Genomic DNA, 26,392 nt, shown 5'->3' on the forward strand with positions numbered 1-26,392 from the left:
TTTTAAAATCCAAATTTACAAAGCCAAATTTACAAAGTACAGATCCTCATTGGGCACAGGAAGTGCATCCCTAGTAGCATGCCTACCTTTATCAGTGATGCACCGTGGGTATCCATTGCACAGTTCCTGCTGCCCATTTGCATTCTGAGTTTGGCTCCCAGTGCCTGATGAGACCCAGATAATGCAGCAGGTGGTCCAGGATATATGTCATCAGCCTCCCATAGTCTGTGTCCGGACTGGCTAGTTTTTCTGGAAAATCAGCCACTTTTCCGGAAAAACTTGCCAGCTGTCTACACTGGCCACTTGAATTTCTGCAAAAGCACTGACGATCTCATGTAAGATTGTCAGTGTTCTTGCGGAAATACTATGCTGCTCCCGTTCGGGCAAAAACTTTTGTGCAAAAGGGCCAGTGTAGACAGCCCAGATTTGTTTTCCCCAAAAAAGCCCCGACCGTGAAAATGGCAATCGGGGCTTTTTTGCGGAAAAGCGCATCTAGATTGGCACAGACGCTTTTCCGCAAAAAGTGCTTTTGCGGAAAAGCGTCCATGCCAATCTAGATGCTCTGTTCCGAAAATGCTTTTAACAGAAAACTTTTCCGTTAAAAGCATTTCCAGAAAATCATGCCAGTCTAGACGTAGCCCTAATGCTTAAAAGTAACAGCAAACAATCTTTTTGTGCCTTGTTTTCCCTGGCTCTTCATGCAGATGTCACAGCATGGCAAACATGGACCCCTTTCATCTGCAAACAGCTGTGGCAAGCATTGCAAACACCTCTTGCACTATGCTGAAATTTATCCAGAGCCTGACCAGGAGCTGCCAGAGAGAAGAAGAATGTGCGGAGGCCACGAACAGAGACATTCAGGAACCCATTAAGTGGAGCAATTGGCATATGCTAACAGCAGTCAGGCTTGTTGACACAGTAGAATGCTGATTCTGGTGCTGTGAGACAAGCACAGACCTGGGGGGGGAGGGGGGAGACATAGTTCTGCAGCTATGGGATGATGACCAGTGGCTGAAAAACTATTGTATGGGGAAGGCCACATTCATGGAAGTTTGTCAATTGCTTTCCCCCACCCTGAAGCACAGCAATACCAGAATGAGGTCCACTCTGACAGTTGAGAAGCGAACGGCAATGGAAGCTTGCAATGCCAGAGAGCTACCAGTCACCTGTGAATCAATTCAGAGCTGGTGAATCTACAGTGCGGGATGCTGTGATCCAAGTAGTCAGAACAATCAATAGCCTTCTGCTAGAAAGGATAGTGGTTCTGGGAAATGTGCAGAACACAGTGGATGGCTTTGCCATAATGGGGTTTCCTAATCGTGGTGGGGCGATAGATGGAGTCATGTCCCTACCTTGGCACTAGACCACCTTGCCAAAGTGTACATAAACCTCCTGGGTACTTCTTGATGGTGTTGCAGGTCAACTTCTGGGGGTATTACAGGCAAGAAATCAGGGATGTGGCATCTGGATATAATCTAAGTGCAATTTGCTGTACTTATGTGTACATATCAGTCCTGGCACAGAGACAACCACACATAGCACACAGGCAGAAATTTTGGCCCATATATCAATGCCCAGTTCCCACAAAGCTATTCTGTCTCAAAAAACTGTCTCCAAATATAGCTCCAAATAAAGCCAACTTGACTTGCCACAGCCACTCTCAAAAGATTACTGCAAAACAAATCTATTGGACACCAAGCATATTTTTCGGAGACTAACAACCTCTTCATGTGCTAAGAAAAGGACTTCATAAGACTTTGTGTTACTGTGTCATCTGGAGATGAGCACCCTAAGGGCTCATCTAGGCTACACAGAACAATCGAAAGAGTGAAAGTAGTTTAGACATGTGTGAGAGGGTCCTGTCCCCTCCCTAAGGCTCCTGGCCCCTTTTCCTGCTTTAGTTCATTACACCCACACTTAGGCTGAGTCCAATGTCTTTATTACTCACACCCCAGTCTCACACGGACTCCACTGAGGCCCTGGCTCTGGAGAAGGGGGAGGAATCAGGTGGGGGGAGGGCGGTGCACATGGCATCCCGGATGCGGCGCAGCGGTTCTGGCTCCAGGACCTAAGCATAAGGTTGTGAGGAGGAGGATTGGGTTACAGCAGGGAGCGGAAGTGTCTGGCTCTGGGAAAGGGAAGGAAAAGGAAGGGGGACTGGGTTGCGTACGGCGTCCTGGCCAGCTCATGCTCAAAGTTGGCCACTCAGTGCATGTGCCACAGCAACGGCTCCAGGACCCAAGAATTAGGTTAGAGCGGGGTGAGGGGGATTGGGTTGGGGGAGGGGGTGTGCCTGGCTTTGGGGGAGGAGAGGGGGATTGGGTTGGGGGTGTGTGTGTGAGAAGTTGGAGCTGGCATGCAGTCCTAGGGTTTTGATCTGGCCCATGAGGCAGTTTCAGGCGCACACTGTAGCCTGTTGCCTGGGAGCAGGAGAGGGCATGAGACCTTCTAGCTGCTTCTATTTAAAGGACTCACGTCTTCCCTACGCCTTGCCTAGCAACCGCGGGGAAGGCACAAGCCCTTTAAACAGAAACACTTAAAAGGGCTTGCAGCTCCCCCACCTCTAATGCATTGCTAGGGAGCCAGAGACGCGAGCCCTTTCAACTGCTTCTATTTAAAGGGCTCACTTGCTGGGTGGCTGCGTTGCCTGGCAGCCACCCGGCAGGCGTAAGCCCTTTAAACCGAAGCAGTTGGAAAGAGCTCACAGCTCTGCCCCACTGGCTGGTTGCCTGGGAGCTGCCCAGAGGCATGAGCCCTTTCAACTGCTTCTATTCAAAGGGCTTGTGCCTGCCAAGCAGCTGCCAGGCAACAGGCTTGCAGTGGGGGACAGGAGCTGCGAGCCCTGTGATATGAAATCTAAGCCTCTACCCCAGACAACTCTGGGAGGAGGCTAACCCCTGGCACTCTCCCCTCTGCTCCAGGTCCCGTCCATCGGCCAAAAGCCAGGGACCCCAGGCAAAGCAAAGCTCCGGGTAGGGGAGCTCTCAATCCCACCTCTTCTGCCCCAGGTCCCATCCATCCCTCTTGTTGGATTCTGGAGCTTTTCTCAGCACCATCTTGCCCAGGAGCACAGCAAAAAAAATCTGGTTTGGGCTGGCTAATGATTTTCCTTGGTGAGTGTCTTTTAATGAATTAAAGCATACATGTACCATTCATTTCATTAAATAAATATTCTAATTTAAAAAATAATAATTTGTGTTCTGAAGAGATCCTGTGTTTCAAGGAGTTTCAAAAACATAGCTAATCATTGGAAATTTTAGCAGCTTCCTTTAAAAAGTAGCTTTAAATGTCCAATAACCTATCTCTTTACAACTGGTTTTGATAAAAATATCTATAATCAGGGCTCGCCAAACCGTAGATCACCCAAACCCGGTTCTTCCAGGTTGTAATCTACTGGCCACGGGCAAGAAAATTGCATTATTTGTCGAGCCCAGTCCACAATGATGCCATTTTTATAGTCAAGTGTGGGAATCTTTTGTATCTCAGAAAACCTAATTGAATATACTTAGTGTGGGTGGGAGGAAACAAAGGGTCTTTGATACTATTTCATGGAATCATAGGTCTGGAAGGGGACTCAAAGTCATTTAGTTTGGTCCCCTGCAGGGGCGGATATAGGGCAGGGCGAACAGGGCAGCCGCCCCGGGCCCTGTGCTTAAAAAAGCCCCGCGCATGCGCCGTGGCGCCACCGCACATGCGCATGGCGTCACAGCGCATGCGCTGTGGCAAAGGGGGGGCCCCGCGGAGTTATGCTGTCCAGGGCCCCGCAAAACAGTCATCTGCCCCTGGTCCCCTGCACTCATGGCAGGACTAAGTATTAATTTTCAGTGCCCTATGTTTAGTGTTACTGTTGTTATTACAAATGTTACAAGTGTTCTCAAAATGTTAGTGTTATTATTACAAATTTTACAAGTGTTGCTTTCTATGATAATCTTTGGATAATGTTGTATGCAGTTTATTATTACAATTTAATTACTTTCTTGTGTTGTTGCGCTCTTTATTTATGTTTGGCCTATGCATTGTGTAATTTATAGGGCTGAGTCCCTCATTCCATAAACATACTGTCTCTTCAGTGAGAGGCATAGTAATTGAGTCTATTGGCGTCTTTTTACAGCAGATGGCCCACCTCTCCCGTCTGAGGCCCCACCCCTTCCAGTCAGCCTGCAGACACTTCTGAAATTTGTTAACTAGTCCCGCTTCAAAAATTATTGCCCACCCCTGCTCTATGACATAATCTGACTATGAACCATTAACGACCATTAAAAATGATTGGTCTGGGGTTGGGGGAGCCCCTTTGCCACTAGGCACCCATGCCCCTGATAGGGTGAGAAGAGGCTTCCCACACTCCCCCACCTCCAGACCAATCAGGGCCTGGGGGCGGGGGAGCGCGGGAAGCCTCCTCCCTCCCTGTGAGTAGTACATGGCACTTCAAAGTGCCGCACGCTCGCGAAGGGCAGGGGCAGGGCAAAGGAAGCTTCACGCAGCACGAAGCCTCCTCCTGCCCTACCCCTGCCCTGTGAGGAGCACGCGGCATTTCAAAGTACCATGTGCTCCTCGCAGGGCAGGAGGAGGCTTCACGCACTCCCTCACCCAAGCCCTAATTGGCCTGGGGGCAGGGGAGCAGCAGAGCCTCCGCAGGCTGGATCAACCCGCTTGGCAGGCTGCATATGGCCCACAGAGGCCCTTTTGCCCACCCTTTTACCTTAAGATAAAAGTTGCAGTCAGAATACAAACCAGAAAGGCCCTATCCACTCTTTCCATTTCTTTGCCTTACAATTGATGTTTAAATTATCCACCCAGCAAAACCCCAAAGCTTAACGATAAACACATGAGTAGTGAAACCTATTGCTATATTGGGACAACTCATGGTAAAAACTAAACACTCAGACATGGTGAAGTATCCCTAGGGAGCATTCAGCAGTCAGTAGTAATTGGACCCAGACTGTGGATACCACTGTCAGCCGATGGTCAGGGCAGTGTGTGAGTGTGTGTTACACCCAAGTCTTCAACTGCTGAGACGCAAAGTCTCGTTGCAGTGGGCAGCTTAGGAGGCTGGAGGGCGCCCCGAAAAATAGTTTAATGTCTGTGACTTTACTGCTAGGACCGGGGTCCCATCGCAGAGGGCAGCCAACAGGCTCTCAGAAGCCCCGAGTTTATAGGAAGAGCTTATTACACCTCAGATTTTAGCTGCTAGGATACAGGATCCCTTCGCAGCGGGCAGTCTGTCACCTGGGAGTGACACAATCCAAAATGCCCAAGCTCTTCCTATACCTGTCCCTTATGACCGGCTGAAGTTCTTTTAAATTGTGCTTGGTTCTGTTACAGAAACTGAAGGAGTCAGGTTAAAGCTTAAACAGTTACTATTTTATTGTTACAGGGTAAACTTAGCTGTTAAATGCAACTGCTGTGTTACAGATAACACAGCCACTACAAAGGACAGGACAGAAATTACACTAATAAGTCACTTACAGGTACCATGAAACCCTTTGGTTCTCTGAGCTCTTATTAAATGCATGCAAAATAGACACATAGCAGGTATATATATTTTCACCCCTGCGTTCCAGACTTGGCGTGGCCAGCGTCTTTCTCTCAATTCCTCGGGAAGAAGTAGGACGAGGTTGGGTGTCCCACTGACCTCGGGAGACAATCAATACCTGCCAGCAGGTGTAGATGATTGGAGCTCAAATGGGGTGGGCTACTAAACCCCTCTTTATACCCCTTGGGTCATGTAGGCTTCTTCCTGGTCTCAAGTGGCCAATTAGGAAAAATGGCTTTGAATGCCAAGTTTCCCACGAAGGGTGCAAAGCATAATTCACACCTGGGAAAATGCAGACAATGGGCACCTCTGGTATGTGATGGGCGAAGATTCCTCTCCTGGGACAGTGCAGGCGTGTCAATTACTGATACTAGCCATCAGCGCGATGGGAGGCCTCCCAGTTGTCAGCTAGCCAATTTACTGTCTGGTTTCTGTTTACGGTAGAGTCAGGGACAGGCAGCACACCTGCGTTCCCAGGACATCAAAGGCTGACTGCCTTTCTCTTGCTCTCGGGGGAGGGGAGACAAGATGGGGTTCATGTCTGGCTACAACCACTTGCATCCATATTAGCACAGAGGTTCAGAAATTAAAATTCAAAACTCAGGACATGTTAGGCTGTATCAACTTTCCAAACACCTGTCACTAGTCCATTCTCTCATATGAGGCATACTCCTTCTCTGAGCTCCTCCTGAGACATCACAGGATCAGTCTGTCCCCAGGCAGATGGTGCCATAATTCTATAACTGTAATCATGACAGTGAATAGTGATCTCTATCATGTGATCTCATTAATTTTTGTAACCCTGCCTTATGATATGCAACTGAAGCCAAGAAACATAGTGCAGTACCCCTGTTGCATGACAGGGTTAAGTGTTTTGCAATGCTGTTATAGCCACATTGATACCGGGGTATGAGAGACAAAAGGCAGGTGAGGCAGAATCTTTTGCTGTATGCACCTCTGTTGGTGGAAGGTACAAGCTTTCAATCTACACAAAGCTCTCCTTCAATTGACCCTCAATTGCCCATGTCTTTTAAAGTCACCTCCTCCAACATGCATTACCCTGATACTTAGTATTCCATTCCAATTTGTATATTTTGATTGCCTTCACTAGACACGTGCAGCTTGATAGCTTGTACCTTCCACCAATATAATGTAGTCCAAAACTGTATTATCTCACCTATCTTGTACACTCAGAGTTCAAAACAACAAATGGTCTTGTAGCACTTTAAAGACTAACAAAACATGTAGATGGTATCATGAGCATTCATGGGCACAGCCCACCTCTTCAGTTGACTGGAGTTTTTCAGATGATACAAGAGTCAGAGTTCCAGCTACCAGCCCCGTCCTGGTAGATCAGCCAAATATAGGTTGCCAAACAGCCCTGGCTGCCGCCGAAGCAGCAGTACATGTAGTGTCAATGGCTGCATGGAAACCTCTTCTAATGGTGGGGGGGAAATCTCTCTTCTGGAGCAACACTGCAATCTTTGGCTGAGCCCCCTCTCCAACCCAAACAGGCTGGGTGAATTGAGAGTAGAGAGGTGGTACTCCCTCCCCAAGTCCCAAGTGGGGCTGAAGCTTAGTTTATTTTGGTGGACCCCATGTAAACTGCTCATGGCTTCCCACCAGGCCCTGGACTCTGAGGACCAGTAGTCTAGAAAAAATTTAAAAGGACTGACCTTCAGAGAGGAGCTTGAGTGAACAAGAATTTCCCCAGAGAATTACGTTAATGTTGTTAATCTTAGGTACTTCCTCAACATCCTACCACTTCTATAGTTCAGTTGCCTCACCACTATAAAAAATCAGTTCCCTGGCAGAATTATTTTTTATATAGGTTATATATCCCATTGTCAGAGCAGAACTTCACTTCCATTAGCTGTTTGTGCCATGGAGAACACCCTGAGCCAAGGAAGCTGTTGAAGCAGCGGGAGCAGCTGCCCTTGCGAGGTTGCCACCACCACCACTCACCTTCTGGTCCAGCAGGAAAGTGAGTGATGGTGAGTGTGTGGGAGAAAAATCAAATAACTCCAATTGTGTCTAAAGGGGAGACTGTGCAGAAATCATAACTTTCTAAAAGAAAACTGCTGTAAGGGTTAAAAAGTTTTCCAGGCCCCTCTCCCTGTAACAGAGAGAAATCAAATTAGCTCTAATCAAAGACCCTTACAAATGACTCTCTCAAATTCATGGATACTCCTAGTCTGTCACAATTTGTCATGTAAACCCTTATCTGTGTCACAGTTTGCCTTGTAGACTCCTCCACTCAAGTTCTCATGTGGCTTTGTGTACTGTAAAAACTTACTTCTAGCACTCCTGGGGTGAACAGAAGTCTCAAAGTACTTCTGCTGAGACTTTGATATGTTAAAGAAGAACAATCCACAACTGAGCTGTCTAAGCATTCTGTATAAAGGATACCTGAATCTGTCAGGGCTGCTGCTTCACTCTTGGAAGTGACAGCCTGCATGCATGCATCATAAAGTTTTCTCTTCTAAGTTTCTTTCCTGCCTCACTGATTTGACCTCCGGCCTCGAACCCTTCTGGGGGCTCTGTACCCCAGGGGAGCGAGATTTCCCCCTCAATTTGGTGTCAGAAGTGGGATGGCTTGGAACTCCAGTTGGAAAGGCTGATGACGGGGAATGGGAACGGACTACAGCGCGCATCTGGAGGGTAAGGGATCCATTTAAAATCCCCCGGTCCGCCTCCCTGTTCTCGTCACTAGCTGGACCGGCTGGCGGTAAGAGTCATCTTTTACTTAAAATTTTTTTTGTTAAGAGGCTTGAGGGAAATTTAAAATGAAAACACTGGGTATAGCCAAATAGGGGTTGGATTTTGTTGTTGTTGTTGTTGCTGACTGATTGGTGGCGAGTCCAAGCGCATGGTTTTGAGTGAGTGAAGTCCGGAGTGGGACTGCAGCCGCACCAGCGCTGTCAGTGTCACTGCACAGCTGCTGAAAGCAAGGGCGGTTTCCCCCGGCACATAAGGAGTGTGAGTGAAGCTGACAGTTTGTGTGGACTCCCACACTATCCTTGGAGAGGGTAGTGCTGCTGGACGCCTGTACTATCCTTGGGGAGGGTAGTACTGTTGGGCTCCTGCGCTGTCCTTGGACAAGACAGTGCTAACATGGATAAGATTGCTCCCTCAAGTCTGTCTCCTACTGAGGGGAAAGGTTTCTCACAGCCTGGGACTCCCTTGTCTCAGATGATCAGTCAGCTAGGTATTGCCTGCAGGTTTGAAACTAAGGAGACTTAAGGAATTATTGAGCATTTGGAATGGCTATACTCAGGGGAATTCCCAGAATACATGACAATTAGAACTTTGACTTACAAAAGCTTGCTTATCTTAGAGTTTTCCTCGAGGAAAAACATCCTAACCAGATGGAATATTGGTGCCTCTGGGAGGATGTGGCAGTAAAAAAAAAAAAAATATAATCAGAGCATTATGGCTAGCAAAAAAGATTCTATTGAAAAGCTGCAGCAAGAATTGGCTACTCTAAAGAAACAGCTTGATTCCCCAGATGTGCCATCTGCACCCCCACCCTGCTTTGGACCCTTGTCAGCTGAACATTCTTTCCTGTTATCTCCCTGTTCTCCTGTAAACCTTATGGGACGTGACTTGTTGTGTAAATTGGGTGCAAACCTTCTCTGTAGAGAGGAAGGGATATTTGTTGACCTTTCCCCCTATCAGGCTCCAAATTTGATGGCATTACTACTCTCAGAGGAATCTGATGAGACCTCAGGATATACACCCTTCCTGGACCTCTCAGATGTCCCAGAGACATTGTGGGCAGCCCATGTGAATGAAGTGGGGTTGCTAGCCTCCGCAACACCAGTGCAAATAACATACAGACACAACAAGCCTTTCCCAAGGGTAGCCCTGTATCTATTGGCTAGGGAGGCACAAGAGGGCATTAAGCCTGTAATCTCTTCCCTCCTTGAACAAAGAATACTTGTTTATACAACTTCACCATGTAATACACCTATACTACCTGTGAAAAAGCAAATCTATAGATTTGTAGAAGACCCAAGAGCCATTAATAAGTTTGTAATCCCTAGATTTCCAGTAGTACCTAACCTGGTTTTCTGTAATAGATTTATGTTCTGCCTTCTCTTCTATTCCAGTGCATAAGAATTCCCAATTTCTCTTTGCCTTTTCCTTTCAGGGTCATCAATTAACCTGGACATGTTTTTGTAAAGTTATTGTAAAAGCCCTACTCTGTTTTCTCAGTTTTTAAAAAGCTGACCTTAACTCTCTCTCTCTTCCCTGCAGTTCAGTATGTTGATGATGTGTTAATTGCTAGTGAAACTGAGGAAAGATGTAAAACTGATACCTCCTATGTGTTAAAGTGTCTTGCTAATAAGGGTCACAAGGCTTCCAAAGCCAAATTGCAATTTGTAAAACAAAGAGTTCAGTACTTGGAACATTTACTTTTAGGAGATGGCCGCCAGTTAACACCTGAGCGAATCTCAAGTTTTTTTCATTCCTCACCCTTTCACCAAAGTCAGGTATACAAATTTCTGGGTACTGCAGGATATTGCAGACAATGGATTCCTAACTTTTCTGAACTCACCAGACCCCTTACTATTCTACTCTTAATCTTAGCTCCTGACCCAGTGACCTGGTCCCCAGAATGTGAATCTGCTTTCCTTTCCCTTAAAACTCTTCTCTCACAGCAACCTGCTCTAGGCTTACCTAATTATAGCAAGCCTTTTACTCTGTTTTGTCATGAACAGGATGGAATTGCAGCTGGAGCTCTCTGTCAACCCCTTGGACCCACACCTCATCCAGTAGCTTATTTTTCTGCAACACTGGACTCAGTAGCCCGTGGGTTCCCACTTTGTCTGAGGGCAGTTGCAGCTACTGCTGAATTACTTTAAAAAGGCCCAACCTGTCACATTAGGCCACAGCATTATCTTACAGGTCCCTCATGCTGTCTCTGCTCTCTTACAGTGATACCGCACCCAGCACCTATCTGTTCAGAGACAAACCCTGTATGAGAATGTTATCCTCTCTTCCCCAAATGTGGTAATTCAAAGATGTAATGTACTTAACCCAGCTACTTTTTCTCCTTTACCCTCTACTGGTAAAGCACATACCCATAACTGTGAAGAATTGCTTGAGCACTGTGTAAAGCCTCCCCAAGATTTGTCTGCTCAACTGCTGGAAAATGCAGATCTTGTATTGTATACTGATAGCTCATGTAAAAGAAATGCAGTTGGTAAACTAAAGGCTGGATATGCAGTGGTCTCAGATAATAATGTTTTAAAGGTTTTTTCTCTTCCAGAAATCAAATCAGCTCAGTCTGCTGAGCTCATCGCTTTAATTCGTGCTTGCCTTTTAGCTTCCGGACAGTCTGCTGCCATTTATACTGACTCAAAGTATGCTTTCTCTGTCTGTCATGCCACAGAACAAATTTGGAAACAACGAGGTTTCCTTACCCCTTCTGGCTCTGCTATCTCTCATGGTCCCCTTATCTCCCAACTCCTTGATGCTATTCAGCTACCCACATCCCTTTCTATTACCCATTGCCCGGCCCACACAGGTGCCACTGATCCTGTTTCTCTGGGTAATGGGAATGCTGATGCAGCGGCCAGACGTGCAGCAGCACATGGACCTCTGGCTCCCTTTCAGATTCTGGTCTCTCTTTCTCTCCCTGTTTCTTTGCAGGACCTGATAGAACTACAGCAAGCTGCTCAACCTGCAGAGAAAAACCTTTGGGAGAAAGCAGGCTGCTCCTTATCCCCAGCTGGGATAATGGGTGCACCTGATGGCTGCCCAGTCGCCCCAAAAATCTCTCACACGGCAGCTTGCTCAGGTGTCTCATCAAATGACACACATGAGCAAAAGGGGGGTGGCCTCACAAATCCCAAAACAATGGTACGCCCCAGGCGTGCACCTAGAAGCTGTCTCAAGAATATCTAATTCATATCTAATTCATGTGTGATTTGTAAGCAGTTTAATGTTGCAGGAGGCCCACAGGCTAGCAGCCACACAGAAAGAAGAAACCTAGACATAAAATGACGGTTAGGAGAGCTTGCATCTGCAGGTAAAGGAAGCCCTCCCAGTACCTACTGATGTACCGTGCCACAACATCCAACCAGGCGACTACGTGTTCGTGAAGGAACATCGCAAAAAGAATTCCCTGACAGCCCGGTGGGAAGGACCGTTCCAATTGCTGCTCATCACCCACACAGCAGTAAAGGTGAAGGAGCGCCCCTCGTGGATCCACGCAAGTCATGTACGCCGAACTGCAAATCCAACAGAGCTGATTGACCCCGTCACCCAGGACCCCTCCCTGGAGGAATCACCTGAGGACGAGGTTCAGCGGACCGAGGCGGCAGACTCTCAAACCAGACTGTTACCAAACCGGCCTCCACCAGGAGCTTCGAGGTACAACCTGAGAGGTAGGACTGTACCAGCAAAGACCTACAGGTGAGCCTGGAGCCCTGTAGCTCTCACAAAGGGAAATCCATTCCAGTATTGAGTGAACTAAGAGACTACGAAATCTCGAAGAGTGCCTGCAGAGGCAAGCCAAACAATACTAACTGATTAAGCTTAGTTAAAGAGACTGCTTTGCTAGTTGCTAGCTAATTACTATATTATTATTATCCTTTCTACTTTAGAGACTTAAGATACTATAATAAGATGGGGATTGTTTTCCTTCTTTTAGTAGTCAGAATAGCCTTAGTATATAACTTTCCCCACCCTTATTGGGAAGCCCTGCAAAAGGTTGTGTCCCTCACCAATACAAGTGATACAAGTGACTGTTGGATATGTGAACAGCTTATAGAAGGCTCTGAAGGCCTTTTACCATTACAGTTTATCCCAACTCCTGCCTCCCTGTGGACCAGACCCCTAAAAATTCAGATCTACTGGTAGTCAGTACTCTACAGGAGAGCGGGAGTGGGTAGATGCCCAGAATGATAACACTGTGCCAGAAGTACATAGTCATGGGGGGGAACAGGCAGATTTGGCATAAAAATCTGATTGCCTCAGGGATTCCCCTTACTCAAGCATTACATCCATCAGGGAATGCTTCCCTTATGTTTCCCTTATGTTTTAAAAGCAATATTGGCACTGGTAAAGATCTGGGGGTGAATGGGCAGTGGATCATTTACCCAACTGATAAAGAAAACCTCCCTCTAAGATAAGAATTCATCCCAGCAAAAAAAAGAATACCTAAAAATGTCTAGAATAACTTTGAGTAATACTCCAATAGGAGTATTAAAGGGGGGAATTGTGGGAGAAAAATCAAATAACTCCAATTGTGTCTAAAGGGGAGACTGTGCAGAAATCATAACTTTCTAAAAGAAAACTGCTGTAAGGGTTAAAAAGTTTTCCAGGCCTCTCTCCCTGTAACAGAGAGAAATCAAATTAGCTCTAATCAAAGACCCTTACAAATGACTCTCTCAAATTCATGGATACTCCTAGTCTGTCACAATTTGTCATGTAAACCCTTATCTGTGTCACAGTTTGCCTTGTAGACTCCTCCACTCAAGTTCTCATGTGGCTTTGTGTACTGTAAAAACTTACTTCTAGCACTCCTGGGGTGAACAGAAGTCTCAAAGTACTTCTGCTGAGACTTTGATATGTTAAAGAAGAACAATCCACAACTGAGCTGTCTAAGCATTCTGTATAAAGGATACCTGAATCTGTCTGTCAGGGCTGCTGCTTCACTCTTGGAAGTGACAGCCTGCATGCATGCATCATAAAGTTTTCTCTTCTAAGTTTCTTTCCTGCCTCACTGATTTGACCTCCGGCCTCGAACCCTTCTGGGGGCTCTGTACCCCAGGGGAGCGAGATTTCCCCCTCAAGTGCTGCTGTGAGGCTCTATAAATGACGTAGGTGGGGCCTAAAATTTCTTCTGTGCGGCCGCACAAGCGTGCAGCTTAGGGGGAACCCTGATGGGGAGGGTTTTTCACTGTGAGATCTGAACAACCAAAGGAAAGCTCAAGGGAAGTGTGGGAGAGGCACGATCTGAATCAGAACCTGAAGGCTAAGCAGGAGGAGAGTAGTGTAGGAAGGGCTTGAAAACACAAGAAGCACTGACTAGTGCCCAAAGGGCTCTTGGAGAGGCAAGGACATTGGAAGAAGGGAATGTCTGTAGGGTTTGTTGTTTGTTTTATAGACCTGTATGCTTCTTCTACCTTTGTGAGTAAAATGTGAAATCCCTTTGTAAGGTCCGGGTGGTAATTGTTTACACTGTCATGTACTTCCTGAAGTGGGAAACAATAAACCAGAAGGTCCACAGCTTTGGTGGAACTCAGTACACATAACAGCTACTAGGGAGGCTTAGGAGAGCTGGCACTATTCCAGTGCATAGCATAGGCAATTGGCTTAGACAGTCCCTTTTGCAAAGATAGCTGCCTTATCTACAGGGCTCAACAAATAATGCAACCTACTTGCCCACGGCGAGTAGATTGCAACCCGAAAGAGACGGATTCGGGCGATCTGCGCATGTGCAGAATGATCTGCGCATGTGCAGAATGATCTGCGCATGCGCAGATTGCCGGACAGCATGGCTGGCGAGCGGGGCTTGCCGCAGTTGAGCAAGCCCTGCTTATCTCTATGCAGCAAACCAAGAGCACATGTTTTAGGTCCAATGCAGAGGCCTACTGAACATTTATGGGGGTTGTTCGTGAGGGTTGTAACAACCTGATCATTATAAATGTGTGCCTTATTTCTGATTTATATTTGTCTGGCTTCAGTTTCCAGACATTGGTTCTTGCTATGCCTTTCTCTGTTAGATTAAGGACGCACAACCCCTCTTTTCCCCCCTCCCAGGGTGTTTTCTCCCGATGAAGATACTCACCACAATCAAGTCACTTCTTCATGCTTTTGATACTCTAAGGCTGTGTCTACACTGGCAAGATTTTGTGCAAAAGCGAAAGATTTTGTGCAAAAGCGAAAGATTTTGTGCAAAAGCTTTTGCACAAAATCTTGCCGCCTGTCTACACTGGCCACGAGTATTTGCACAAGAACACTGACGTTGTAATGTACAAAATCAGTGGTTCTTGCGCAAATATTCTGATGCTCCCGCTCAGGGATAAGCCCTCTTGTGCAAGAATTCTTGCGCAAGAGGCCAATGTAGACAGGCAACGTTCATTTCTTGTGCAAGGAAGCCTGATGGCTAAAATGGCCATCGGAGCTTTCTTGCACAAGAGAGCATCTACACTGGCATGGATGCTTTCGCGCAAAAGCACATCTTTTGCACAAAAGCACAGGCCAATGTAGACGCTCTCTTGCGCAAATACTTTTAACGGAAAAACTTTTCCGTTAAAAGTATTTGCGCAAAATCATGCCAGTGTAGACGCAGCCTCCAAATTCCTCCAGTATATGGTCTCCTGAGGCACCTCCCCAGGAAGATAAGAGCAGGCAGGGGGAGTGGATTTGGACACCTCTGCCTGGCCAATTTTTGCTCTTGTTGTGCAAAGGACCAATGATGGATGAAGTCTGTCTCTTTAGTGCCATGAGGACACTTCTCTCAATAATGAGCATGCCAGGGCCAGCATGCTGGAGATTTCTCACATGCACTTGATTGGCTTGCTTCATTTCATTTCATTACATATGTCATTTAAATTAGGATAATTTCCTAATGCTGTTAAAAATGTTGATAACACTTTAAATTCTCTACAGAGAACACAAGATTTGACTTTGAAGTCTAGATTAATTTCCATCAGACAAGCATAGCAATCAGCTTTCTGCACTGTGAGGATGACTCTCCAGGGCATTATTTAATATGGCAGCTATCATCTGTAGTGCCCACAAAAGCAAGATTTTGTTCATTCAGTTATAAGTACCAGCTTGAATTCTTCCCTGTAATTATTTTCAGAAGTCTGAATCTGAAACACTCCTTCCCTTCACTGAGGATTAAACATCAGTCTGATGTAGGCAGTTTTATATAATACAGCCGGTCCCCAACTTACAGCCACCTCGACTTATGACCATCTGCACTTATGAGCAAAGCGGTCGTAAATGCGGGCTCCGAGTTACGAACACGATCCACGCTTATGAACAGTGCGGTCGCAATGTAACTCTATGGGTTCCAAGTTAGGGCAAGTGTTTGGTCTGTAATGCGTTTGTAACTTGGGGACCAGCTGTACTAAAAGACTTACCCGATGTTGCCTGGGTCTTTCAGGGCAGGAGGCTGGTGGTGTGGAGGGTTCAGGAGTCAGGGCAGGAGGTGAGGAGGGGCTCAGGGCAAGGAGTGGGGGCAAGCCAGGGAAGCAGAGACTGAGCACCCCACCCACTGGCTTATCCCTGGCAGTCAGTGGGGGCTATCTCCCTCCCCCTAACCCTCCCAGGGCAGGTGGGCTGTCTCCCAGGCAGGTGGGCCCCAGTCACTTGCTCTGCTGGCAGGCAAAATGGCAGAGTTCCATCTCTGTTGGCCACTCCATTGGTGATATGGAGGTCCCTGTAGACCAGTGTTTCTTAAACTTTTTAAGACCGAGGAACACCAAACAATCTTTTTTTTTTTTAAATGAGGAACACCAAGGAATTTGTTGAGGGGAAGAAAAAAAAGGGGGGGGGCCGGGGAGAAAGTTATTGAGGGGAAAAAAATGTCATCTGCCCCTTTAAGGGCTGCCATTTTGAATTCTGTTGTTCTCTGCGGCACACTGGTGTGCCACAGAACTCGGTTTAAGAAACACTTCTGTAGATACTCTGCAGTATAGCTCTTCCCTGCAGGCTCCCTGCACCCAGTAGTCACCCTCATATTGCGTTCCTTGGAACAGCAGCCCCTCCCTTTGCATGTTATAGAAAACTGACCCTTTCCTGGGGCTTCCGGTTCTCCTGGCACAACCAAACCCTGATCTTGCTTTAAGTTAGGAGAAGAGGAAGCTGCATACCAAATTTGATGGTACCTAGTTCTTACCCATTTAGGAGGAGTTCTTGAACAAATGGACACACAGACAGACACACTCTAAAATATATAGAAAAAGCAAGGGTGGGCAAAATCACACTCAGGGACTGGATCCAACCTGCCAAGCATTTCTCTCTCATCTGACCAGCTGATTAGCGGAGCGTGCATACTTATAGCCAGTAGTGTTTGTTCACTGCCTCTCCCCCACCATGCTTCTTCCTGCAGCTGAACTGCTCCCAGGATTCTCCTGCTAGCTGTGGAGAGGGAGGAGGGGAAAGAGAAATGCTGAAGTCAGGGTGTTACCTTGCCCAACTCTGCACAGCAAGGGTTGGGGACAGGTAGATACACAGAAGCGCTGCTCCAGTCTGAAGCAGGGCTGTTAAGTGACACAAAGGAGTGCCTCCATTAAGAGGCACTGTTTTTTCACATACACACTTCGCCCCTCCTGTATCCCTTCTCTGCACTGCAGGGGCAGGGGGAAGCCAACAGAGAAGGTCAGCTTTCCCTGTCTTAAGGAGATAGAGCATAATTTATCTCAGAAACTTACCTGGCAAGAGCCAGCACACACACTCTTTGTGTCACTGTCAAACGTACACACCCAGTCAGTGCCACACTATCTCTCTACCACATATCCAGAGTTACTGTCACACACACACTTCCATACCCACTCTCCCGTTTGTGCCACACATACTCACCCAGTCTCTGTGCCTCACATACTCAATCTGTGTCACAAAGTCTGTGTCACACACAGGGTGACTCCTTTCATACTTGCACACTCTTTTTCTCTCTCTCTGCAGGTGCTACTGGTCCCTGGCCCTTTCCCTCCAAGGTATGGGCAGGGCATGTGACTCTTTGTGCTCCTCCCTATGCTTCACCCCTGTTCACAGACCAGGTGTCTCTTGGCCTGGGTCCAGCTGTTCTTTCCCCTCTTTCCTGCCTTAAGTTACAGTCTCTTTGTTTCCAAGTATCTCTTTGGGGTGGGGAGGCAAAGGAAAAGCTAGCTGAAGATCATAATTGTTTTCTTCCCCTGCCTTATATAGAATTTCCATAAGGGAAAACTTTTAATTCCCTACCCCTCCATGGAAAAGTACAGAATTCAAAATGGGTCCCAGTATTGTGTGACATATTCATATTTCTGTAGGGCTCCTGTAGCCATTCTTCACTGGCTGACCTATTCATTCCCAGAAAGACTAGGCCTTTTACTGTCTATTCTCTCTTGCTAATGGGCCAACTGGAAAGAGCTGGGGAACGGGAAATAACATGAGAATGAATGTACATAAGAACATAAGAACGGCCGTACTGGGTCAGACCAAAGGTCCATCTAGCGCAGTATCCTGTCTGCCAACAGTGGCCAGCACCAGGTGCCCCAGAGAGGGTGGACCGAAGACAATGATCAAGCGATTTGTCTCCTGCCATCCCTCTCCAGCCTCTGACCAACAGAGGCCAAGGACACCATTTTATCCCCTGGCTAATAGCCTTTTATGGACCTAATCTCCATGAAATTATCTAGCTTCTCTTTAAACTCTATTATAGTCCTAGCTTTCACAGCTTCCTCTGGCAAGGAGTTCCACAGGTTGACTACACGCTGTGTGAAGAAGAACTTTCTTTTATTAGTTTTAAACCTGCTACCCATTAATTTCATTTGGTGTCCTCTAGTTCTTCTATTTAGGGAACTAATAAATAACTTTTCTTTATCAGCCCTCTCCACACCACTCATGATTTTATATACCTCTATCATATCCCCCCTCAGTCTCCTTTTTCTAAACGTAATGAAGAATTGGCACAGTTGGCTAGTATGAAGGGCCCAGATTGTCAATAGTAGTTCTGAGTCTAAATACCTGTGAAAATGTGGGCTCTGGTCTGTTTTGGTTTTAGTTGAGGGAGCAGCTGGATGAGGCTAGGGTTGCCAGGTGTCCGGTATTGACCCGGACAGTCTGGTATATTCGCCTCCGGACTGGTAAAAAAAATTCAGAAAATACCGGACACCTAAAATGTCTGGTATTTTCTGTGTTTTTTCCTCCTGCTAGGAGGCAAAAATACCAGATACTTGGCAACCGTACACACACTCAGCAACCGGGCCCGGCCCCCAGGTCTCCCCACGAGCTCCCTGGACCTCCCCCTGCTTACCTGGTTCCGCAGGGAAGCTGTCTCCTGGCTTGATCAGGAAAACAAGATGGCTACTGGCAAAAAGCTTCAAAGGTTTTTTTTAAAGGGGCCATGATATTTTATTTTATTTTTTGCTTAATAACTCTTGGGGTCCTTTTGTTTTTTATCAACAACTTTGGTCTCCCCCTTTTTTTTCCTCAACAGAATATTTTCCCTGGTTTTTTTTTTGAGGGGGGGGAGGGAGTGTAAGAAAAGGAAAGTAGGGACAGTGAGGAGACTGTCTCAGTTTATCACCTACCTTGCCATGATCAGCAGACTGACAGCCAGCCAAGGAAAAGGCTGTTGCTCCCCCTAAAACAATGATCTTTCTACCTTTTCCTGGTGGAACACTTCTTTTTCCTGCTGCTATAGGATAGCCTCCTCTGCATAGGGTCCCCGTTATTCTTCACTGGCTGTCGCTTATCAGAAAAGGGCAACACAAATTATTAGAGGATTGGAACAGCTGCCATATGAGGAAAGATTAAAAAGACCGAGACTTTTCAGCTTAGAAAAGAGACTTCAGGGGGATAAGAGAACTATAAAATTGTAACTAGTGTGGAGAAAGCAAATAAGGAAGGGTTGTTTACTTGTTCCCATAACAAAATGAGTCGCAAAATGAAATTACTAGGTAATAGGTTTAAAACAAACAAAAGGATTTCTTCTTGCAATGCTATCAACCCATGGAACTCCTTGGCACAAGATGTTATGAAGACCAGGACTAACAGGGTTAAAAAATGAACTAGATAAATTCATGGAGGATAGGTCCATCAATGACTATTAGCCAGGCTGGATAGGAATGGTGTCCTTAGCCTCTTTTTGTCAGAAGCTGGGTGACAGGGGATGGATCACTCCATTACCTATTCTGTTCATTCTCTCTGGGGCATCTGGCATTTGCCACTGTTAAAGGACAGGTTACTGGGCTAGACAGACCTTTGGTTATGACTGTTGTTATGTTCTTATCAGTAACTCACCTTTTCCCTGTGAGCAATCTAGGAAATGGTATCACACAGGGAATGCCTGCTCTGTGCCTGTCCACCGCCAGCCTGAAGTGGTTGGGGGGGTCACATAGCATCTATGGACTATTGACTGGAAAAGACTTTTGAAAATTCCATAGTAATCTGCTCCCCTACTGGATGCCTTGGGGGTTTAGGTTGGGACTAGTTATGGAGTCAGTTTCACTTGCAGGTTCTCACTCTCACAAGAGCTGAAAAAACTGGCCCTGTCTTACTATACCTGTAATAACCATGGGCTGTGTCTACACTGGCATGAATTTCCGGAAATGCTTAAAACGGAATATTATTCCGTTTTCAGTTTTTCCGGAAAAGGAGCGTCTACACTGGCAGGCTGCTTTTCCGGAAAAGCCCTTTTTCCGGAAAAGTGTCTGTGGCCAATGTAGACTCGCTTTTCCAGAAAAGAGCCCCGATCGCCATTTTCGCGATTGGAGCTTTTTTCCGGAAAAGACTACTGGGCTGTCTACACTGGCCCTTTTCCGGAACAGTGTTCCGGAATAAGGACTTATGCCTGAGCGGAAGCAGAACAGTGTTTCCGGAATAGCGGCTGATTTTGTACAGTAGAGTGTCGTTGCTTTTCCGGAAATTCAAGGGCCAGTGTAGACAGCTCGCAGCTTATTCCGGAAAAGCGGCTGATTTTCCGGAATAAGTGGCCCAGTGTAGACACAGCCATGGAGTGAGAGTCGTGGTAGCGTTGCAGCCAACGTAGCTAGGCGAGGCTGTAGTAAAAGAAGGCTAATAACATGCGAGGCAGGGCTGTACCCTCCCTGCTATGGGCCGGCAGGGACAGAGAACTACAGCTTGCAGCGAATGGCAAAGCTCCAATGGATTTCACTGACTCTGAGCCCCGCCTCCCCTTGCTAGAACCAAGCAGGCGCTGGGAGGCAATTCGCTTGCTTGGGGCGGGGCTGCCGCGCCTTGTGTCCTCCCCGCAAAGGGGGGGGGGGGAGAAGGTGGAACGTGGTGCCCGCAGGCGCGAGACAGGAAGGCGGGGCGCTGTGCACCCACCCACTCCCCGCTGCTTTGCAGGCGGCTGCTGGCCTCAGGCGGAGCCTCCGCAAGCGCTCGGCGTAGCGCCCTATGCCAGTGCCGGGAGGAGGGCGGCGGCTGGGGCGTACCGCGATGGTGAATCGCGGGGAGGCAGCGTGCACGTGGCGTGTGTTTACAAACACAGCTGGGAGGTGCCCCTGCTTACCCCAGCCAGGCACAGCCCGCGGAGGGGGGGCCCCACAGCTGCAAACAATGAGGCGGGCCCGGAGGAGAAGGAAGGGGCCGCGTTAGGGCTGGGAAGCACCTTGAGGAGCAGCGGCGGCGGCGGCTTTCCCGTTGCGACGCAGGTACGAGGCGGAGGCCGGAGCTGCTGCGCTCCTAGCGGGGGTCGCCCTCTAGCGCCTGCATGCGAGTGCGGCGCCGGGCAGCGGGGACTGGCCGCGGAGGAGCCGCAGCGGCGGCTGGAGGGCTCTGGGGAAGGGGAGTGACACCCCTGGCTGCTGTGACTCCCAGCCCCCCCGGCGGGAGCCCCTGGCTTTGTGCCGGGGGGGGGCGAGAAGAGAAAGGGGGCAGCTCAGCCCCCGCCCCGGCCTGCCCCTGCCTTTCCGGGGAGAACAGCGCCTCGCTCCTGCGCAGCTGCCGGGAGATGGTGCGGGGCTGGCGGGGGAGCCCCGCTAGGATCTCGCCTCCCTTCCTGGCGGTGGCGGTGGGGGGTCGGGTGCCCGCCTGCCTTCGCCCTCGGTCTGGCTGGGTGCAGATCTGTGCGTGGCGCCGCCTCCGGCCACTCGCCAATGGCTCTTGGCAGCGCCCGGCTGGGACACAAACAGCTCCGCCGCCTGTAGAGCTGTTGCTAAGCCCTGCTACACCCTCAGAAGTAAGCCCTAATCGGGGGGCTCGACTTCGCGGCCCTCCACTTCAATGTGAGCCATTAGATAGTCAACCTTGGAAGCAGCTGCTGGCAGGATGGCCCCAGAACTAGTGGCAAAGCTGTGAAAGTGCCCTGGGAGCCATGACTCTCAGCTCTGTGCTCTAACCACTGCCCAAACTGAGAGGTACTAGTCCAAACAGCCCTCTGTGCTCTTTTGGTTCCCTGCAGTCCATGTTCCTATATGCTACCTTATATACCATTCATTTACCTAGTATTGCTATTGTAACCCGAGTTGGGGGCACAATTCTTGAAGTTGTATTTAGTTCTCTTCTTGGGCAACTGGTTTGGTCTGAACAGTTTCAGAAGGGTAGCCATGTTAGTCTGTTTCAACAAAACAACAGCAACAAGAAGTAAGTCCTGTGGCATCTTAAAGACTAGCAGATTTATTTGGGCATAAGCTTTCCTGGGTTGGAGCCCACGTCATCATTTGACTTCACGCATCTGACAAAGTGGGCTCCAGTCCTGAGGTCTCTTCCAGCTCTATGATTCTATGATATGCCCAAATAAATTTGTTAGTCAAACAAGTGCTGTAGTGCAGTGGCTTTGTCATGGAAGTACAACTTACAAATGTAGAATTTTTTTACATGCTAAAACAGTTAACTAGTTAAACAGTAGCACATAACTGGTTAACCATATTAATCTAAGTCCTACCTTTTTGCCTAGCCTCAGCCATTGGGCTCCTCTGCAGCTGTGATGTCCTGCTACTGGCTCTGTCACAGTCATGGGGTCCCTCTACCCAGTCCACCAGCCCCTCTGCTGCCAGAGTTAGTGAGCATGAGTGGTTAACTGGTAAGCATACCAGTAAGCCTCATGCACTTTTGGTTAGGGCCCTACCAAATTCGTGGACCATTCTGGTGAATTTCATGTCCAGAGGTTTTTAAAATTAGTCACTTTCACAATTTCAGATGTTTACATTGAAATTTCACATTATTGTAACTTGAGTTCCAACCCAAAATGGGATAATGGATGTTCAGAAGTTGTGGGGAGGGAATCTCAGGATTGCCACCTTTACTTCTGAAGAACATTCAGACCTGGGCTCTGAAAGTCACAGCCAACACCCTTCCTGAACTAGAGGAGGTTTCCCAGAGGTGGCATTTAAGTTAGGGATGTGAACTGGTAACCAATTAATCACTTCATGGGTGATGCTTACGGGGTAACAGTTAATCATTACCCAGGAGCAGCTAATGTCAACTGTCTTTTAGTTTTCTATTTTCTTTAAAGAATTATGGGACTCAGTGGATTTGAATCAACATCCTCCTATTTCATTCCCCTCCTTAAGCCACTAATGTGCTTTTCACAAAAATTACACAGAACTGTGTTCTTCTTAACCTTCATTTTACTAATACAGGAGAAACCAGACAATGTGTCTCAACTACACTATGATATCTCTTGTTAAGCCACGGTAGTATTTTTTGGCTCTCTTACTATGTTTTCTAACACCATGGCTTAACAAGGGATGTCATAGTGTAGTTGACTACATGCTTAACTGATAGGCCTGTGCTTATTGGTTAATCCCATCAACTACAGGTGCTCCCCACACTTTCTGCTTCTGCCTGACCAAAGGCCTATATATTTCCCCTGTTATGCAATTCAGGAAGGGTATCATGTTTGTAAATAGCTACTTAATTATTTTGTTGCCAAAATTTGAAAAGGGATTTTTGCATTTACTACTTTGAATTGAGTGGCAACTGCAGTTTGTTAGGCTAAAATGTTAGGGAGCAGTTATAGTGATACAGAGGGAGTGACGTATATAGTATGTACTCTGTGTGGAATGCATTTTGTTTTGAAAAATGAGCAGTGTTTCAGAAAATTGAAAAGTTGTGTCTTGGTTAGTATTGTCCTGTGGAGCCTTCACAAAGGGATTTGTTCCACCTCAAAGTATATTTGAGTTTTCTAGCAGGCATTAAATCAGAAATGGGAATAATGACACTAGTGAGGCAGAGTCACTGAGTGGCAGCCTCTATGTGAGGGGAGATTAGCCTCAGGGTGATGTTCCTCTGTAGGACACATCAGCTGTAAATTTTTGGGTTAAATCTTTGGACTGCTGGCATGTAATAAATGCCTGGTAATTGATTGAGATGTTAAAGACTTAAGTACCAGGTCACATGACTCCTCCAGACTGCTAATAAAGGACTCCTTGGAATCAGATTTCAACTGCAGGGGCTGATCCCAGCCATGTGTATTGAGTCTAAGAAGAAAAAGCTAACTTCTCAGTGATTCATCCAATAAAATAAGAATTCTTTAGCAATTTTTTAATATTTTTGTCTGTCTTCCTGGACTTAAAGGCTTTCATGGCATGAAATCTTAGTAGCCTTCTGTACTCTGCTTAATGCTTTCATCTCATCTTCATCGTCCAGACACTTCCTGAAAGAATGGGGGCAGGCGCATTAGCCATCTGTGTAAGTACAGGCTGTCTGTTGTATGCTGTGATTAGTTCAAGTGGGCTGAGGTAGGCCTCTTCCAACCACTAGTTTATTAAACTGCATAAACTTAACAGTGTGCAACTCCAGGGAAAGGAATTGTAGATTATCAACATGTCTGAGACTGGGTGACTTAACTTTTTAATCTTACAAAATCTAATATTAACATGTCTGAGTCTGGATGACTTACTTTTTAATCTTGCAAAATCTAAACTAACCATCCACTATGGATCTGTTCAGGATTTTCTTCTTCTGCTCCATCCAAAATATTCTTGCACTGTGAGGCATAGTTATTTGCATGGAGGGAGAGGGGAGAAGTGGTAAGTGAGTATTGCTTAGCTTCTCTCACTTTTACTCCGAATTGAAATACAGGCTTTCTCTCCTGTTTGTATTGGACACCTAGTCAAGGTTGTTACAATGGGAACACAATACATATACTAGAGCTGGCATGCTTTTAGTTAATTCAGGAAACTGAAATGGTATGATTGGTATTTTTCCTCTCTTTTGTCTTTGATCCTAGCCTTTTCATTTTATTTTATGCTTAGATGAAATGTTTCCCCTTCAAAACAGTGTCTAGTGATGGTGAAATTTAGATTTACAGTTGGTCTGTGATTAAAAAATTGTCCCATGTAGTTAAAGATAATTAGCAATTTGAAAAGAGAAAAAGTTAAAGTTGCAGAAGTGTGGCTAGTCTTCTAATATTCAAGGTGCTGTCTTGTGTGTACACTCTGCAATGCTATTAAGCAAAAATGGTTAAGTGCCCTAAACTTTCATAGCTTTATCTAAAAAAAAGCAACTGATTAGTGAGATTTACTGTATTTTCAAAAAGGGGACAAGTATAACCATATTTTGATTATTTTTTCCCCCAACTCAGATTAGATAGAATTATGTTTGCTGCTCAGAGATTGCCACAGAGAATGCATTAGTATTTTACAAGTTTGGGGCTTATGTAGAACAGTGTTTCAAGATCCTCTGATGGTAGGTGCTATAAAAATGTGAATTATTTATTACTTGTCTAGTCTTTATAACCTAATCTTTGCTTGGCATATAACTTAAATGAAAACAGTTTATGGTAGTCACTTATAATTCTCATAAGAAATATTTTTAAAATGATATCTTGGTGGAAGCTGGAGTTTGAACATATTTATTTATCATATGTATTTATAAGGTGATCATTACAATGCATTTTTTTTAATTACATGGACTTGTACTCTTTCTCAAATAATATTTGAGATATTTATAACTTGTTCTATAGCCTTAGATACACAAGTCACATCTTCTATATACGTCAGACAAACACAGTCCAGGAACGTAACAGATAAGATTAGGTTGCTAAGTCCTGATACTAGCATATATTTCCTCAGAGAAGCTGTGTTGACCAGAAAAGATGCAGCAATATTGGTAAGATTAATGCAAATTCTCTCTCATACCTGGAACAAGGAGAAGCTTGGCTTAATAGCAAAATCTGAGCACATGTTCAAGTTATGAGGTGGAATCTAAACATCATGTTGAATTTAAAGAGATTACAACATAGTACTGTAATGTTTTGTTTTCAAAGAAACAATAGGTATGAGTATTGTTAAATAGCTCTGCTTCCCTATATCTTATAACACACAAATCATAGATAAGACTTGAAACATTTCTACCGGAAGAGAATATTACCAGGTTTCAGGGAGGTGTCCTGCTTATTTTTAATGCGTTCCTGGATCCAGCTGTTTCTTATGCACCACACTTGAAATTCCAGTGTCATGGGTGATCGCCTACAGTCCACTTAGCTGCTAATAAACTTGATGCCAGAAATATATGCAAACACTTTAAAAAAAAATGTTGGTTGAGTGAATTAGGATGAGTTTATATTATGATTACATATAACAATCAAACCCTGCCTATAAATTGTGGACTTCAATATGTGATGTGTGGTGAATTAAGCTACTGCTGTATTTTCTCCTAGGGTAGATGAACAGTTCCCTTTCAACCCAACCTTATGTATCTTGGTTTACATTTCTGTCCTTTTCTGTCACTTACCTTGTTACCATTAGATTTTATCTGGACACTTTATCTTCTGGATTCTTCAACTCTTAAGTCAAGGTGGGTTATCTTTTGAAAAGATAATGCTCTCGTTCAACCAGAAGTTATGGGCTTGATGCAGAAATTATGTGAGGGAGGATCTTTTCTCTGTGTTGTACATGAGGTCAGACTCGGTGATCATAGTGATTCCATCTGGCCTTAAAAACTGAGTCTAAATTGGTGATTCAGATTTTGCAGCTGACATACATAGTCTCTCCTGAGTCTGGCCCACTGATTACTGTAGCAGTATAGCTTGGATACAACAGTCCATTATTCACCATACCTGAGAATAGGAGGCTTTGGATTCCTCCTCCTTACTTTTTTTCCTTTCTCTCTACTTCTTCTCTGTCCTACCCATTTATAATGTGCTACTTCATAGAGAGTTTGCTGTGGATTAAAGTAAAACAAACAAAAAATCCAGCCAGACTCTTCTATTTCAAACCCCAA

The 26,392-nt window shown here is 46.1% G+C and overlaps 1 protein-coding gene across 6 annotated transcripts in view; it reads left to right on the forward strand.

Moving 5' to 3' along the window:
* Positions 1-26,392, forward strand: part of FAM13A (family with sequence similarity 13 member A) — a 349,887-nt gene that overhangs the window by 123,523 nt on the left and 199,972 nt on the right. For 2 of the 6 annotated variants that reach the window (XM_075929586.2, XM_089778079.1), the window contains exon 1: positions 23,687-23,857. The exons of 1 other annotated variant lie outside the window; for it this stretch is intronic. In XM_075929586.2, coding sequence (XP_075785701.2) covers positions 23,831-23,857 — 27 coding nt within the window. In that variant the 5' untranslated portion in view covers positions 23,687-23,830. Of the gene's footprint in view, positions 1-20,544; positions 20,878-23,686; positions 23,858-24,241; positions 25,967-26,392 lie in introns of those variants that run through there. 3 more of the 6 variants (XM_075929580.2, XM_089778078.1, XM_089778077.1) reach the window with 3 other exon arrangements.

Source organism: Pelodiscus sinensis, chromosome 4, assembly GCF_052426305.1.
Source record: "Pelodiscus sinensis isolate ZL-2025 chromosome 4, ASM5242630v1, whole genome shotgun sequence".
In the NCBI taxonomy this organism is placed as follows: domain Eukaryota; kingdom Metazoa; phylum Chordata; order Testudines; family Trionychidae; genus Pelodiscus; species Pelodiscus sinensis.